The 16,354-nt window shown below is 34.3% G+C and overlaps 1 protein-coding gene across 1 annotated transcript in view; it reads right to left on the reverse strand.

The window, feature by feature from the left end:
* Positions 1 to 16,354, reverse strand: part of LRP1B (LDL receptor related protein 1B) — a 1,912,798-nt gene that overhangs the window by 537,004 nt on the left and 1,359,440 nt on the right. The window contains exon 33 of the mRNA XM_008055101.2: positions 3,086 to 3,226. Within this exon, the coding sequence (XP_008053292.1) occupies positions 3,086 to 3,226 (141 nt within the window). The remainder of the gene's footprint in view (positions 1 to 3,085; positions 3,227 to 16,354) is intronic.

Raw genomic sequence — 16,354 nt, forward strand, 5'->3', positions numbered from 1 at the left:
GTTTAAGATGCAGACTTTTGTTTTGTTTTGTTCTATACTGACCACATACATATTTCAATTTACGGAAAGCATGTATATATTAATATACCATCAATCTATGAAGAAATGTTTTAAGATGCAGACTTTTGTTTGTTTTGTTTTGCTTTTGTTTTTGTGTTTTTGAGTCAGGGTCTCACTGCTACCCAACCTGGAGTGCAGTGACAAGACCATGGCTCACTACAGCCGTGACCTCTTGGGCTCAGATTATCCTCCCACCTCAGCCTCCCAAATAGCTGGGACTATAGGAGCACGCTACTACACTCAGCTAGTTTTTGTTTGTTTGCTTTTTGGTAGGGACAAGATCTCACTATATTGTCTCTGCTGGTCTTGAACTCCTGAACTCAAGCAAGTCTCCCACTTCAACCTCTAACACTGCTTGGATTACAGGCATGAGCCAATGCACCAGTCAAAATGCAGATAATAGGCTGGAAAGAGATTGGTAGGTGATACCTAATTATAAAGTATGAAGTAACATCACACGGAAGGAAGGAAAAATAAGGATGCTGAAGAAGCAAAGAAAAACACATTAAGAAATAGAATTAATTTATTAAAGGAGGGGTTATATAGCCCTGATAATATCAAAAATAGGTTAAAAAAAAGAAGAAGAAGAAAGAAGCTTCTGGCACTGTACATTTTTAATATAATTGCAATAACCGCATACATTTATAATACTTTTGATAAATAATAAAAGCAATATATGTTGTTATGTTATACATTAGCAATACATATATCACTTGTTTAGTCTCTAAGAGGAAATTAATAGTGAAGGAGAAAAAAGCAAAAAATAATGAAATGAGTTATTATTTATAGTGTTTCTTTTCCCATTAAATGCAGATTGAAGTGGAAAAATATGAAAGTGATTTTTTAAAATAATAATTTATGTAGTGATTATCAAGTTAGAAATATTGGCTTGGCTTAATTTGTATAATGATATTGATGTTCAAACTTCATACCCCAAATTTCTAGTGGAGCCAGAAAGTCCACTTGACTAACAAGAAGTCTCAACTCTCCAGTGATCTATGTCAAAAATGATATATGAAGTAGCTAATTGTACTTTGAAATCCAAAAAGGTAATAATGTTAACACCTTAAAGAGTCCTAAATTGCTCATATTTCATACTAATGAAGCTTTTAAGCTACCTGAAGTGATTCTGTTAATGGGATTGTCTTTAATATAGATCCGTTTATCAGCATATTCTTCAAGTAAAAATGATATTTTCTCTGCATTTTAAGCTTAGTCATATTATACCATCGATTTCCAAGTGCTAGAGGTCCTTGTTAGCTTGGCAATACTTTCACAGAGCATAGGACACCCTATTTGATCCTATTGGATCAAAAACTAAAATTTATGATAGTACTGTAAGTCTTTTTTGATCCTATAGGATCAAATCTGTAAAAGATAAGGAAAATCTTAATAAGAACAAAGTAAGCCAAGAAGAATATACTAAATGTTTCCTCCCAGAAACCTCACTGCAACTATATCTAGAAATAAATTTATATATTAATTTATAGTTTCAAACAAAGCATACACTTGTTCACATTGTGAAAAAGTAGGTTTTTTTTTTAAATGCCTTGTTTGGAAATTCTCTCTCTCGTATTTTCTAATGTCACACTTTCAGATACAATCTTATAAGTATATGCCCTGCACTAAAATTTATGATAGTACTGTAAGTTTTTGCACTCAGCAAGTATATTCTATTGAAAATCCCCCAAAATTCTGATATTTTATTTACTGAGTACCAGTCAATATTTTATTTTCAATTACAAAGCCTATTCCTCATGACTTGAGTGCCAGTAAAATAACTTATTTTGATACAGAAAATGTCCCATTACTGAATTACCAGTGGGAATACTCTTGTTTATTATTATAGACAATGGCAAAAAGAAAAAAAAAATAAGAAAACAAATAAAGATTTGTAGATAAAAGTTTGGATGTTGGTATCTTCTCAAAAATAAAGGAATCCAGTGAACATCTAAGACAAATGTTTAAAGCAATGCTTTTCTTTTAAAGTTATTACTTTTTATGAAAAAGAAATATATTTCCTTCTGCCTGAGGCAAGAAAAGATTCCAGAACAAAATTTGCCCTACTTTGTATAGCAAACTTGAAGGCAAACTTGAATCTGATCACCATTTTTGTCTCCTGATTTATAGACAGGGCTCTCAAGCAGTTCGTCCAATAAATTCTGTTTGGTGATTGTCACCTGTCTTCAGAAATAGTGATCCCTTTAGTTCTCTACCCTTCCCCCTTACTCTTTTCTGCTTTGGTCTACATGCCCAAAATCCTTCAGATGAAAATTCCTTTGTTAGTGTTCAAAAGTCTTTTTGAAAAATTTTCCTAAGAAGAAAAGTATATGAAACTAAGAATTTTCATGGCAGAGACTAAAAGAATACAGAAAAAATACTTCTACAGTAAGTAGAATACAGAAAATATATTTTTTCTAGAAAGGGAGTTCTGCTAATGTCATGGATTATGAAGCAAAAAGTAAGAAAGGACTAGCAGGTGTGAGGCTGTCCTGGCTGGCATCTCTAATCCAATTGCCATTTGGGCAAAGTGACAAGTCCACCTATGTAAACCATCTGTTAGTTCTCTCACTCCATTTCACTGCACACAATTTAGACAAGCAGAAACAAAAAAGCAAAATGCTTAGAGCCAAAAATGTAGTGCTTTTGGATATGAAATTCTTTTGTTGACGTAGTTCATTATGAAGTCCCCTAGTTCATTCAGTTTCTGGACTTAATTATACATTATATTTTGCTGGAATATTTTTCTTACTCTTATATTTTTTAATCAAGAACTGGATCAGACCTCTTTGAAGATTTAAAAAATTAAAATTCCTAGGGCAACTTTTCTAATGTTTTGAAAGCACATTATGCACCGTATGTTAAAGGCATTTCTCCTACAGTGTTAAGCAACATTTTCCTTTTTTTTTTCCATTTGTATTAGAAGCAAGAATAGAAATCTTCTATTATTGAATTGAGCAATTAGCATTAAAAAAGAACATTATATATTCAAAAAGTGGCACAAATTCATTACAGTGTGACTTACCTTGCTGTGCTTCTTTATCATACACTTTCATATGAACAACCCCAGAAGTCTTATTTCTCAGAATGGTGGGATTTCTTCCATCCCTTTTGCTGCAGGTTCCCAGCTGAGCTAAGTTTTGGTCTGCCCACCACAGTTTCTTATCTATAAGAATGAAAGATTTTAAAAGAAAAATCTAATCATCTTATTAAATAATAATAAATTGCTATTAAACTATAATACTTTCTGATTTCTTTTATTATAGTTCCAAGCTCTGTTTCTAAGGGAAACAGTAAAATCACTTTACTTTTAAAAATGCAAATCACAGTAACAATTTTATTGTTCAAATATTCCTTCTCTTTCACAATTAAAGATTCTTCACTATGGTTTTCCTTTTTCTTAAAAAAGAATGTAAAATATCTTTATATTTTATTGTGTAAATACTATATAGCTATAAACAAAAGCATGTTGCAGATGATATTGTTTGCATATTTAAACACTATCATAGTAATTTTATACTATATGAATTTGTAAATAAATGGTAAAATCTAACAAAACATCAAAACAAAAAAAGATACTGTCCTCTACTTTTCTACTTGTTAAAAGTAAAGCTTTTAGTCATTTATGCTCTCCATTACTAGATTCTTCACAACTATATTAACCTCTTTTATTTCTTGCAGTTTGTACTCCTTTCTCCAAAATTTTATTAATTGATGCTGTTACCTTCGACTGAGTGTTCATTTGATATCAGAGAATCTGCAACGTGCCACAGATAAAAATAGAATTCTGACCTTCAGGAAGCTATAATTCTAGTAAAAACTGTATTTTCATTAATATATTATTTCACATTGTCATAACAAAATTGTAAATAAATTATCTTTCCCATTTTATATATAATCTGATACTCATAGAAATTAAATAACAATCAAATTTACATATTTTATCTTACTGTCTCCAAAATGTGTGTTCTTTCCAAGGCTTGATGAGGAGAGCATTAAAAAATGTAGGCCATGTAGTAATTTTAAATAAAGTGTATAATTTTAAAGGATTTGAACAATTTAGACTCTTCAACAAGAATATAATTAATGACAGTTGAGACCACAAATCAATTTCTACCTAGAAGCTAAAGTAAGATTATTTAATTCAATGAACAAAACAAAGCAGTTTTGTTCAATGAAGTTTTGCAGTAAAATTGCGCTCATTCAAATGCCAGGAGGTTTTGACTGAACCAGAGCCTCTAGCTTCTGGTATTCAAGAAAGATAGTAATACTAACATTAAGAAAAAGCATCTTTTACTGAATCTGATTTTGTGTAATGTACAATTCTAAACACTGTAAACAGATTAATTCATTTCATCTTCACAATAATTCCACAATTACTATTATTATTAAACCATTTTTACAGTCAAGAATACTGAGGCAAATATTACATAGTTTTCCCTAGTTCATAGATTGAATGATGACCCAGGTTATGGACCAACCACTGATATCAGAGTTCACTGCACTAGTCTCCTATCTGCAGTGCTACCTTCCAAAGATGGATGTAATTGAATCTTTTCTCTCCTGATGCAGATGTGGAGCTTAGATTTTGATGGTGAACTTGAGTAGCCCATTTATTTGTGCTTTTATTTACACCCATGTATTTTCATAAAAACAAAGTAGTTCCCTGAAAAAAAAAGCAGGGGGATAGACTCTGGCCACTTCACTCAAAGGATCAAATTTATTAAAGATATAAAGCACAGTATATTGGAGTGAGCACATTGTTTCCCTTCTATTTTCTCCTACTGTTATAGAAAAACAGAAACATAAAACAGAATAAGCCCCTAACAACAGAACAATAAGAAACATATGAACAATGTGTATAAGTTAATATGGGATAAAAATAGAAAATGAGGAAAGAGGTCGTGCATAGTGGCTCACACCTGTAATCCCAATACTTTGGGAGGTGAAGGCGAGAGGATTGCCTGAGCCCAGGGATTCGAGACCAGCCTGGGCAACTTGGCAACACCTCATCTCTACAATAAATTCAAAAAAATTAGCCAGGCGTGATGGCGCATGCCTGTAGTTCCAGCTACTTGAAAGGCTGAGGCAGAATGATCGCCTGAGTCTGCCAAGCAGGTCAAGGTCATGGTGTTGTGAACATGCCACTGCACGCCAGTCTGAGTGACACAGTGAGATTCCTACTCAAAAAAAAAAAGGAGGGGGAGGAGAACAGGACAGGTAGATAAAGTTGCTGTCTAAATGTGATAAAAGAGGGCTACAAATGAATAAAACCCCTGCAGAACACCAGATGACCTTGGTGACACCAGATTTCAGTCTATAAATAATAGTATGGGAGTGCAAAAAAAGGTTAAAAATTAGATGATTTCCCAGACCCTTGTGCTGAGGAATAGCACAGGAACAGCAGCTGTGCTATTCCCTTGCACAGGAATAGCAGCTGATAGTCTCAAAGAGGTTTGGGATATTAAGGCTGGTGCTTTGCAATGAGAAGTTATCTTCATTTTGGCATTTGTGCAAACCAAAGCATCAATAGCTCCCTCCTAAGCAAAACCTGCAAGCCACAGTGTTCAGTAATATGCAGAGTTTCCTCTAAAGAAGGACACTAAGAGAAAAATGTTCTACTTCTAAAAAGGTAGAGGACTCTCATGACAGATATTCAGTCCTTCTTTGTTAACTACCATGGGAAATCAAGGAGCTCCAGCTTAATGAGAAAAACTAGCAGAATGAAAAATAGACACAAGATAAACATAGGCACACAAATAATTTAGAAAAAAAGTATTGAATTATCTAATTAACAAATTCAAATAGATTCTAATACATAACTCATTTAAGAAAAATGAAGGATACTGAAAAAAAGGAATAACTACAAAACAAGAAATAGTTCTTAGAGATTAAAAAACCTTCTGAATAAAAACAGAGAAACTAGAAAATATAGTTGACAAAATCTTCTTTAATATAGAGAGGAAAATACCACAAATAATAGAAAATTAAAGTAGAATATCAGTTTTAAAAGTCCAACAGCCAATAGCATCAAACAGAATTAGGAATCATTGGATTCTCTAGAGCTATGCACTCACAGGAAAACTAGCTATGTGCTATTTTTAGTTAAAAATTACCTTAACTAACAAATGAAATTATTAATTTTATTAAAATGATTTTCTAGTACACCACTTTTTAATATTCTGTGTGATAAAATAGAAAGTATATATAAAACACTTCTGTTGCATACCAAAATATAATTGCCTAGAAGGAATGTACTTATGAGATTACTTGAGCTGCAAAAATAATTCACTAGTTTTCATGGAATATCAATTTTTTTGTTAAAGAATGGCTGACAGGCAATCTATGGCAATTCAGACTTAAATATTTGGAAAATATTTTCTCAGAAATAAATTAAATAAATCTGTCATATTTTTAAAAAGAATTTGTTTCCAATGGTAAAATTTAAGCTTTTTTATTTCTAATCACTATATTAACAAGAAAAACCTTAAACTTTCAAATGAAAATTAGTGTTGGAAAACTCCTATTCGCTACCATAAATTCGAGTTTCTTAATTCCCCCAATTTTTTCTGAGATTTATGAAAATATTCATGAATGTAATGTTTTATATGGTATAATGCAGTATGGCAACATTTGGAAGATCTTTATAACTCATGAAAGCAATATTCTCCAAATGACCAATGCAAGATGAGTCAAAATTATGCATGGGTAAATGCTCAATTTATAGTGCAAGTTAGAGCAATAAATTTTTAATATGAGGGAAAATAAAAATTTAATGAATTTTGTAATTCACCTTTAAAAAACTACAACTTGTTGAGTTTGGGTATAGTTTTAAAGAAAAAGTTCATGATCATCTGAAAACACCATTAAAACATCTATTCTAATTTCATATCTATCAACCCTAGCTACTCTTAGAACACCACCAACCCCAAAACTGTAATCTAGAGAATAGGGTTACATGGTCACTTCTATTGCCCAGGAAGCTGCAAAAGGGTGCATCTGGCATCTTGAATTGTTTGTAGAAATTAGTCTTCTCCAGGGCTAAAAGATCCTAATTATAGATGGCTTCAAATTCAAACTTCTCTATCAGATTTTTAAAGCTCAACATAATCTGAATTTATTCCACCTACTGAGACTTTTTTTTTCCACTTCCAGTCTTATCATCTTATAATATTCACTCACTCCTTTATCCAACGAATATTAGAATCTATTATTTATAAAGTACTGTTCTGGATGATGGAAAAATGACAGAAGTCAATACTAGTAAAATCACTGACTTTATAGAACCAATATTCTAGTGAAAGAGACAGACAAAATAAACAAACAGAAAATAAATAAGTGAAGACTGCTGTTAGTACTATGAAGAAAATAGGCACAACACCTTTCTTATTTATGTTGATTTCTACCTATTTATCTGCACATAACCCCTCCATACTCACCTTTCAATGCATAAGTGTAACCTCACCCTCAGTGAAGTATTTCAGACTAGCACACCCTATATTGATGTTTTCTTTTAACTGACTCTAAGGCCTCTGCAGAGAGAATCACATGGTTTTATGCATAATTGTTGCTTTTCCTCATCACTTCATTCATATTAATTTTGCTTCCTTATCTACAGATGAAAGCTCTTGAGAACAAGGATCCTGTCTTGTACATATTTATATTCTTCACAGAGTTTTGCATTCTTTTGAACTGCATAATTATTACTTGTAATCACATTTGTTTGCTTCACTTTTTTGTCTCACGCTGTTATTGACATGAATATGCTAGAATCTTTAGAAGTTATCAGAATTTAAAAACTGCTTGCTTAAACTATATGTGAGTAGGGAGTTAATATAGGGTAGAGGTTAAGTTGTATGTTAAGTAATTATGATTAACTCTACTTTATTGTTATGGGCTAAGTTGTACCCCCACCCAAAATTTATATGCTGAAGTTCTAACTACCAGTACTTCAGACAGAAACTATATAGAGTCTTTAAAGAGGTTATTAAGTCGAAATAGGGCCAAATTTGAATGGGATTTAATCCAAAAGAACTAATATCCTTATAAGAAGAGGAAATTGAGACATAGACATGAACAGAGGAAAGACCTTGTGAAAACACAGGGAGAAGATAACCATCTACAAGACAAGGAGAGCCACCTGTGAAGAAACCAAAATAGCAAACACCTTGATCTCAGGCGTCTCATCTCCAGTTGTGAGAAAATCAATCTCTATTAAGCCATTCAGTCTGTGGGACTTTGTAACGGCAACCCTAGCCAAATATTACATTCACTAATAGAGATATTGAAGGAAATTATGAAATATTTAAAAATTAACATACATGTAAATTGATCTTACTATACAGTTCCAAAATCAGAGAGAGAGAGAAAGAGAAGGAAAATAATATTTACAAAGCACTTACTACTTTATAGTCACTTTGCTGGGTTCTGAACGTAAGCGAATATGATTATCTCATTTAATTGTCATAAGTAAGATATGATGTGTTAATAGAAATACATGAGCTATGATGTGCTAAATACCTCCTTTTAAAAAATATGCAAACAGCAAGTCAAAAGTTGACTTTCCTGAAGGTCACACAGCAGCAGTGTGGCATTAACTCCCAGCTGGCATGACTTGAACTTCAATGCTCTTTCCACTGCATTGCCCTGGGCATAAAATGTCTCCCACTGGACCTAATAACACTGTACTATAAGTGCAAATATAACTTAATCAATATAAATTGAATTAAAGGTTTATCTCAAAGACAGTTGCAATGTATATTTGCTATTGTTTTATAATTATAAAATTTTAATCAAGCTTTACCTCTTGAATTGTCATTAAAATTAATAACTTACTTTTGAAATATTCAGAATGTCTTTTTATTGATACCAGAATTGTTCACATCCATAATTTAAAATTAGATTTTCTCAAAAATAGCCCTTCATGTTTAAAATGGAAAATATAATATAATGCCTAGTTACAGTTGAATTTCAGATAAATGACAAATAACTTATCAGGACTTACAAAAAGTTATTTGCTGTTACTTTCAAATTAAATTTTAACTGGGTGCCCAGTATATTATCTGGCAATCTTATTATCGCTTCTGTCTCCTGGAAAACCAATATTTATAAGAAAACAATAAAAAATGTCTAAGCCTACAAAGACAAAAATAGAGGAGACCGTGGTAATAAAACAAATAGTAGTAGATTGAAAGTAGATTATAATTGGGATAGATTTAATAGATAAAATGAAAATCTATACTTACCATAGAAGGAGGTCAAGTGCAAATTAACTTGCACTAAAGAACCTCGGACTAGATTGGAAATTGTGGGCTTTAAAATGTACAAAAACAGGGAGATAGATGCAATCAGAGCAAGAGGAATGCTTTAGATTAAGAAGCAGTTAGTATTCGGTGTAACTAACCAAAGGAGTGCCTCTCCTCCTGCTTGGTCACAGACTAGAAATCTACAAAAGGATGACCAAGGATTCAGAGAATAAATTTAAGTGATAATCTACATTAGAGGTGCTCAAATTTGAACATGAGTTAGAATCACCTGGAGGGTTTGTTAAAGCACAGACTGCCCCACCCTGGAGTTTATGACTCAGTAGGTCTAAGGTGGGGTCCAAGCATGAATTTGCATTTATAACAAGTTTCCAAGGGATACTGATATGCTAATACTGCTTGCCCAGTAGGTCTCCAGCTGAGACAAACATTGAAATTACCTGGAGGACCTTTTAAAAAAATGCCTGCTGGGCCTTTTAAAAAATGTCACTGAACTTTTGCCTATGGAGGAACATCATGATTTTTCAATTCCCTTGTTATTCTAAGGTACAACTAGGGTTAAGAACCACAGACCTAACTGCTAAATCAGGAGACCTCAGTTCCCTATCCCCACCTTTAAGGAAGCTGATATCCAGGCTTATTTCCCTCATACACGATACTAAGAGGTTTTCCTGTTGGGGAAAACTGGCCAAGCCAATGCTCTAAAGAAATAAATAACTGAGGGGATCCTCCCCCTCACACACAAAAATGGCACAGTATAACATTTTTGAAGATGGTCACCATTACATAAGGCCTGTTTCTTGAATTCAGAACTTCGAATCATCATTAAAAAGATGATGAGACAGGCCAGAAACACTAGATAATTGAAGAATGACTATTATTCTATACCATGAGTAAGAGATCAAATTAAATAAATGGGAAAAAAGTACTCAGAAGTAACAGAAGCGGCAGCCATAATAGAAAACAAAACAGAATAAAATAAAAACAAGTTAACATCCTCAGAGGGATTACAGAAATCATATAACTGAAACAATAACAGGAGGGTCTAAGGAAGGATGAATTAAAGAAATCAAACTTTGAACTCTTAGAAATTAAAAGTATATAGGAAATTAAAAGATTGATAGAAGTTCAAGAAATCTTTAAGAAAAAATTTTAAGATAGAAGAAAAAAAATAAAAGTTTATAATTTAAGTTGTATGAGTTTAAAAAGAACATGAAAAACAGATAAAAAAGCATTTAAACAATTTGCTATTATTCTTCAAAACTGAAAGACATCAGTTTTTAGATTGAAACAACCAAATAAGTTCCCCAAACAATGATAAAAAAAGATGCACCTTACCATGAAATGCCAGAATAATAAGGGCAAAGAAAAGATTCTAAAGGTGTCTAGAAAAAAAAAGTAATGTTCAAAAGATGTAATAGCATAATAGCATTGTACTTCTCAACTGCAATTTAAAATTAAGAAGACAATCAAGCATGCCTGGAAAGATTTGATACAAAATTATTTCCAACCTGGATTTTCATACTCAACTAATCAAATGTAAACATAAAAGAAAGACATTTCAGATAACATTGTCTTGATAAATCAACTTTACAAGCATCCTTTCTTAGAAAGCTTCTGAAAGATATATTTTACTAAATCAAGAGAAAAAACTGAAAAAGAGATATAGTATCTAGAAGAGACTATAAGAGACAAAAGAGATTGCTCCAACATGATGGTGAATGGAGATCCAAGCATGACAGCAGCAAAGTTGGTGAGAAAGTTGTGCATTTTTCCGAGAAAACCAGCGAAATCCAGGAAAAAAATGCATGTTGGTGAAGGACTTAAGAGAACTTTATATTCAGATCCCATCATATCTAGACAAATAAGATCTACACCATTTTTTAAAAACCAATAAATATGGGCACAGATATCAAAAGACATAACCAAAAGAGTTGAGATTGTGTCTACTATCAGAAAGTTTGGGAATGGTGGTGAGAGAGCATTCTCACTATGACTTCACTAAACCATATGCTATCCTAACAGCTCTCAAATCCCAATTTTATACCTAGCTGTCCCTCTCAAGCATCTAACTGCATCGTTAGTATTTCTACCTCAATACAACAGCCATCTCAACTTTATATTGCTAAAATAAAATGTATTTTATTTTTCCTATTATGCATCTTTCTCAGTAGACTTCTCTCCGTGAATGGTACAAGACAGTCATCTTTTTCTCCCTTCCCACCTTTCTTGCCTGTACCAGGCCGCCCCTGTCTGCTTAACTCTTCATCCTCATTATCTTAGGAATGCTTTGCTTCCTCACCTACCCCACAGAAACCGCTTAGCTCAGGGCCTCATCACTTCTCATTCTCCTTACTGCCATTGTTGAAAAAATTCTGGAGTGATCCTTCTAAAATGCAAATCTGGAGCATGTCACTCTGCTGCTTAAAGCTCCCCAATGGTTTCCCCCTGCCAAACCCTTTAGCATGGCACAAAGGCCATTCATGATGTGATGCCTGCTTAATTTTCCATTACCAGACCAGTTACAGTCCCCCACTGCTCCATGTTCCAGGAATATTGAATTGTAGTCAACTTTCAATTTTCCAGGGATATATTGACCATGTTATGGCAAAAACATAGAAGAAAATAAACAAAGGCAGCACTATTTGTAAAGAAAAATAATTAAAACTATTGTGAACTAGAGAAATCTCTATATATCAGAAGGAATGTATTATTTATAATTATGTAGGAATCATTACATTTCTACAGTGTACCTACGGCAAATCAGGAACGCCCCTCCACCTGGACAATCAGAGGTGGGTATGTTTGCTTACAGCAGTCTGTTAGTCTATTAGCCGCTCTTCTGTGTGGGAGCAGCTCTCTGTAGTTTATCTGATGCGCTCTGCAAAAATCTGTTTCTTGTGGCAGTGACAGAATAGAAGTCTCTTTTCCTTGCCTTTTCCCAAGACTTTTTTTTTTTTTTAAACAGAGAATTTACAGGAGGACAGTGAAGTGGGATGGAGAGCATTGAAGAACAAAGCCCAGAATTTGCTTTCAAGCCTTTGTGACCTTGAACTGACAGATATGGCCCAAAACTCTTTCAATTCATTGTTATGTTGAGAAACTTGCCTCATTGAGAGCTGAGGGGGCAGTCTGGGTTACACAGAGAAAAACTTGCGAATGGCAGGTAATTTAATTTCCAAGCTGATGGCTTGACTGTTGCCAGTGAGTTAATATTTGTGCAATGTGATGAGGAGAATGACAGTGAGAGGGAAGAATTAGCTGACAAAAGCAAGGCAGGTCTGAGTGACTGCTTGCTGGAATATTTAGAAAATAAAAAGCAGAGTTCATCCAATGAAGATTCTATGGTACATAAAATTATTTACATTAAGAAAAGAGCCGGGCTCGGTGGCTCAGCCTGTAATCCTGCGCCTTTGGGAGGCTGAGGTGAATGGATTGCCTGAGCCCGAGGGTTCGAGACCCGCCTGGGCAGTGAGACCTCATCTCTACAATAAATCAAAAAATCAGCTGGGCGTGGTAGCGCATGCCTGTAATTCCGGCTACTTGGAAGGCTGAGGCGGAAGGATCGCCGGAGCCCAGCAGGTCGAGGCTGCGGTGGCCGGGAGCGGCCACTGCACTCCAGTCTAGATGACAGAGTGAGACTCCAACTCAAAAAAAAAGAAAAGAAAAGAAAGAAGAGAAAGAGGAAGATGGGGAGGAAGAAAGAAAGAACTAGTCAGCTAACAGCAAACTTTTTGAACATTTTAATTAAATACATTTGTATTTAATATCTGTCTTACATCATAAATTGTGTTTAATTGTATCTGGCCTGTGATTTATCTGTGACCTCCTCCTATTTTCCATTACTCAGTTAATAGGTTAATATCTCATTGATAGTATTTCTAGTTTCCAACATGATAAATTCCAAACATCCCCATGTCTTTTTTATATTTGCCTAAATTTACTTCTATCAGAAATCCTTACTTCTGCTGTTATGTCCACTTCTACTCTCATTATCTGAGTAATGCACACAGATTTTCAGACTCAGGTCAAATGATACCTCTGTTTGGAAACTTTGTTAGTCCTCAAGAGGTAGTCAGAGGATTCACCTGCTCCTTTTTGGTTCTGTGGTCTGTAGAGAATTCTATCATAACATTCATAGTGGTTTTTTTTTTAATCAATATTTTTTATTATGATATTGTGGGGTACAGTTAAGGGTTAGGTATACAATTACGTTTCATTCAGGCACCCTGTTGATAAGAGGTGTTTCCCCATCCCCAGACAGATATTTGCTACTGTTAATCCCATCTCCCCCCCCGCATAGTTTCCCAGTACCGTCAGTCATTTTCTTATAGTATTACATTGGATGTTCAAGGTCCATTATATGAGTGAGCAGCCATAAAAAAGAACAAAATCATGAATTTTGCAGCAACCTGGATGGAACTAGAGTCTATAATACTGAGTGACTTCTCACAGAAAAAAAGATCCGAGTATTACATGTTCTCACTCATAGTGTTTTAGTACTTTATTTATATGTCTGTCTCCTTGTTTAAAATGTAAGAGTCTTTAGGACAGAAAATATATCCTATTAACTCTTTTACCCTCCATACATATGCCAAAACCAAGGACATGAACGGTTTTCAAGGCTGGTTGAAAGTCACAACAGTAGTAGAGAGAATGTGGTTTGGAAGCACACAAACTTGTTTTTTGTTTTTGTTTTTCTTTTGAGTTGGAGTTTCACTATGTCACCCAGGCTGGAGTGAGTGCCTAGGTCATGACCACCCAGCCTTTACCTACCATGCTCAGGTGATCCTTCCACCTCAGCCTTTCAAGTAGCTGGAACAACAAGTACACGCCATTGAGCCTGGCTAATGTTTTGATTTATTGTAGAGACGAGGTCTTACCAAATTGCCCGGGCTGATCTCGAATCCCTGGGCTCAGGCAATCCTCTCACCTCTACCTCCCAGAGTTCTGGGATTACAGACATGAGCCACTTTGTCCACCTACAAGCCTGTTTTGATATATGGCTATGACACTTGCTCTCTGGTGATATTGAGCAACTTACTTGGACTTCAGCATTAGTCTACTAATGAATAAAAAAGAAAAATTCTACCATGCTTCTATAACACGAGAATTATTTAGCCAAGTGACTTGAATGGTAAGGACAATAATTGATAGCTATATAGAATGAACAAATGGATGAGAACAAATCTAAGACATATATATGACTATACTAATGTTATTACATAAACAACCAAGAAAAATATTTCCACTCACTATCAATAGGAATGTGTGTGTGGAATTATTTTTTTCCAAATTATGGATGGATTTACACTATTTTTCTATGATTTTTTACCACTTCTTTTGTGTCTGGGGACATGTATTTGCATGGAGGCTGGTTGAGATTAATAGTATAAATACTGTCAGTGAAAAAAATAATATAAACTGCCTGGGTTTATCATTTACAAGGTCTCATGATCATTCTTCTAAAGCAGAGGTCGCCAGTCATGTGTAAAATCATACGATAGGGGAAATAAAATATTAGAACTTCTATTTATATTTGTAACTATTGTGAATAAGTGAGATTAACATTGTTCAGAAACAATAAATTTTTGACCTCGTATACACAGTTAAGGAAAAAAGTTTAAGAGAACCATTTTTCCCTTTATTAAAGGGACTTAGCCTAGACAAGGTCTAAAGAAGGTTAAGTTAGGTGATGACCCTCCTTATTATGGACTTAATTGCATCCCACAAAATGTATATGTTCAAGCACTAACCTCCAATGCGACTCTATTTAGAAATAGGGCCTTTAAAGAGATAATTAAGTCTAAAAGAGGTCATAAGGGTGGGACTTAATTCAACAGGAATGGTATCCTTATAAGAAAAAGAGGTAAAGGGATATCCACATAGAGATTAAAAACAAAAACAAAAACAAAACAAAAAACAAAAAAACCATATCAGAACATAGTGAAAAGGCAGTTATCTGCAAGCCAAGGAGGCCTCAGAAAGCAAACCTGCTGATACCTTGATCTTGAACTTCCAGTCTCCAGAACTGTAAAAAATAAATAAATTTTCATTGTTCAAAAACCAGTCTGTGACATTCTGTTATGACACCCGAGGAGACTAATATACTGCCCCATATCCCCTTATTTATTAAGGGCAGGATAGAGTACTGTGGAAACTATCCAAAAGTGTCTGAAACATTTTGAAGGTCCAGTCTGAGAAGCACAACTGGAGTCAACGAAAGAAAACTTACCCTACACTGAAGTAGGTCTGAACTTTACCTCTACACTATATCCCAATGACCTATATCCAAATTACCCAGTCAGACCTCTGTTTCTTCAACTGCCATGTTACTTCACTAGTTTCTCACCTGGACTCTTATAACAACCTCCCAAGCTCTCTAACTACTATTCATGTCTTCCCCCACAGCCCGTTCTTCACAGGGTGCTAAGTACTCCTTTTAAAACATAAGCCAGATTCTAAAACTCCGCTATTTAACCCTTCAACTGGCTATTAAGGTGAAGCACGCAATTTTTACTCTAGCAGTTAAGTTCCTCAGGACCTTTCTCCCTTGGCCCTCCTCTACCCTGAATAAAGCTCCTGCCACTCTAGCCATATGAGCTGAAACTCTCCAAGTGCATTCTAGCATTAAGGACACTTTATTTACTATTTTATCTGCCTAGAAAACTCTTTCTTATAAGTTTTCACAAGACCAGATCTTTCTTGTCATTCAAATCTAAGCTCAAATAGTACCTCTTTAGTAAAAGCTTCCTGGAGACTACCTTGTTTTATTTCATACCATCTCCCCCTTGCTAATGTTTTTCTAACATATATTTATGCATTTACTGTTACCCCAACTACATACAAGTTCTGTGAAGGCAGAGATTTGAGTTGCCTTTTTTCAGTTCTGAATCTTCAGCTCCTTAAAAAGTTACAGAGTTATAACATATATTATGCAATGATCAATAACGCTCAAAGAAAATTCTGGTTCTGAAAATAAGTCAGAAAGAAATTCTGGTTCTGGACATAGGTTGAACTTACACTGAACA

This window comes from Carlito syrichta, unplaced genomic scaffold (assembly GCF_000164805.1).
Source record: "Carlito syrichta isolate Samal-C Ts95f unplaced genomic scaffold, Tarsius_syrichta-2.0.1 Scaffold301673, whole genome shotgun sequence".
NCBI classification, from domain to species: Eukaryota; Metazoa; Chordata; class Mammalia; order Primates; family Tarsiidae; genus Carlito; species Carlito syrichta.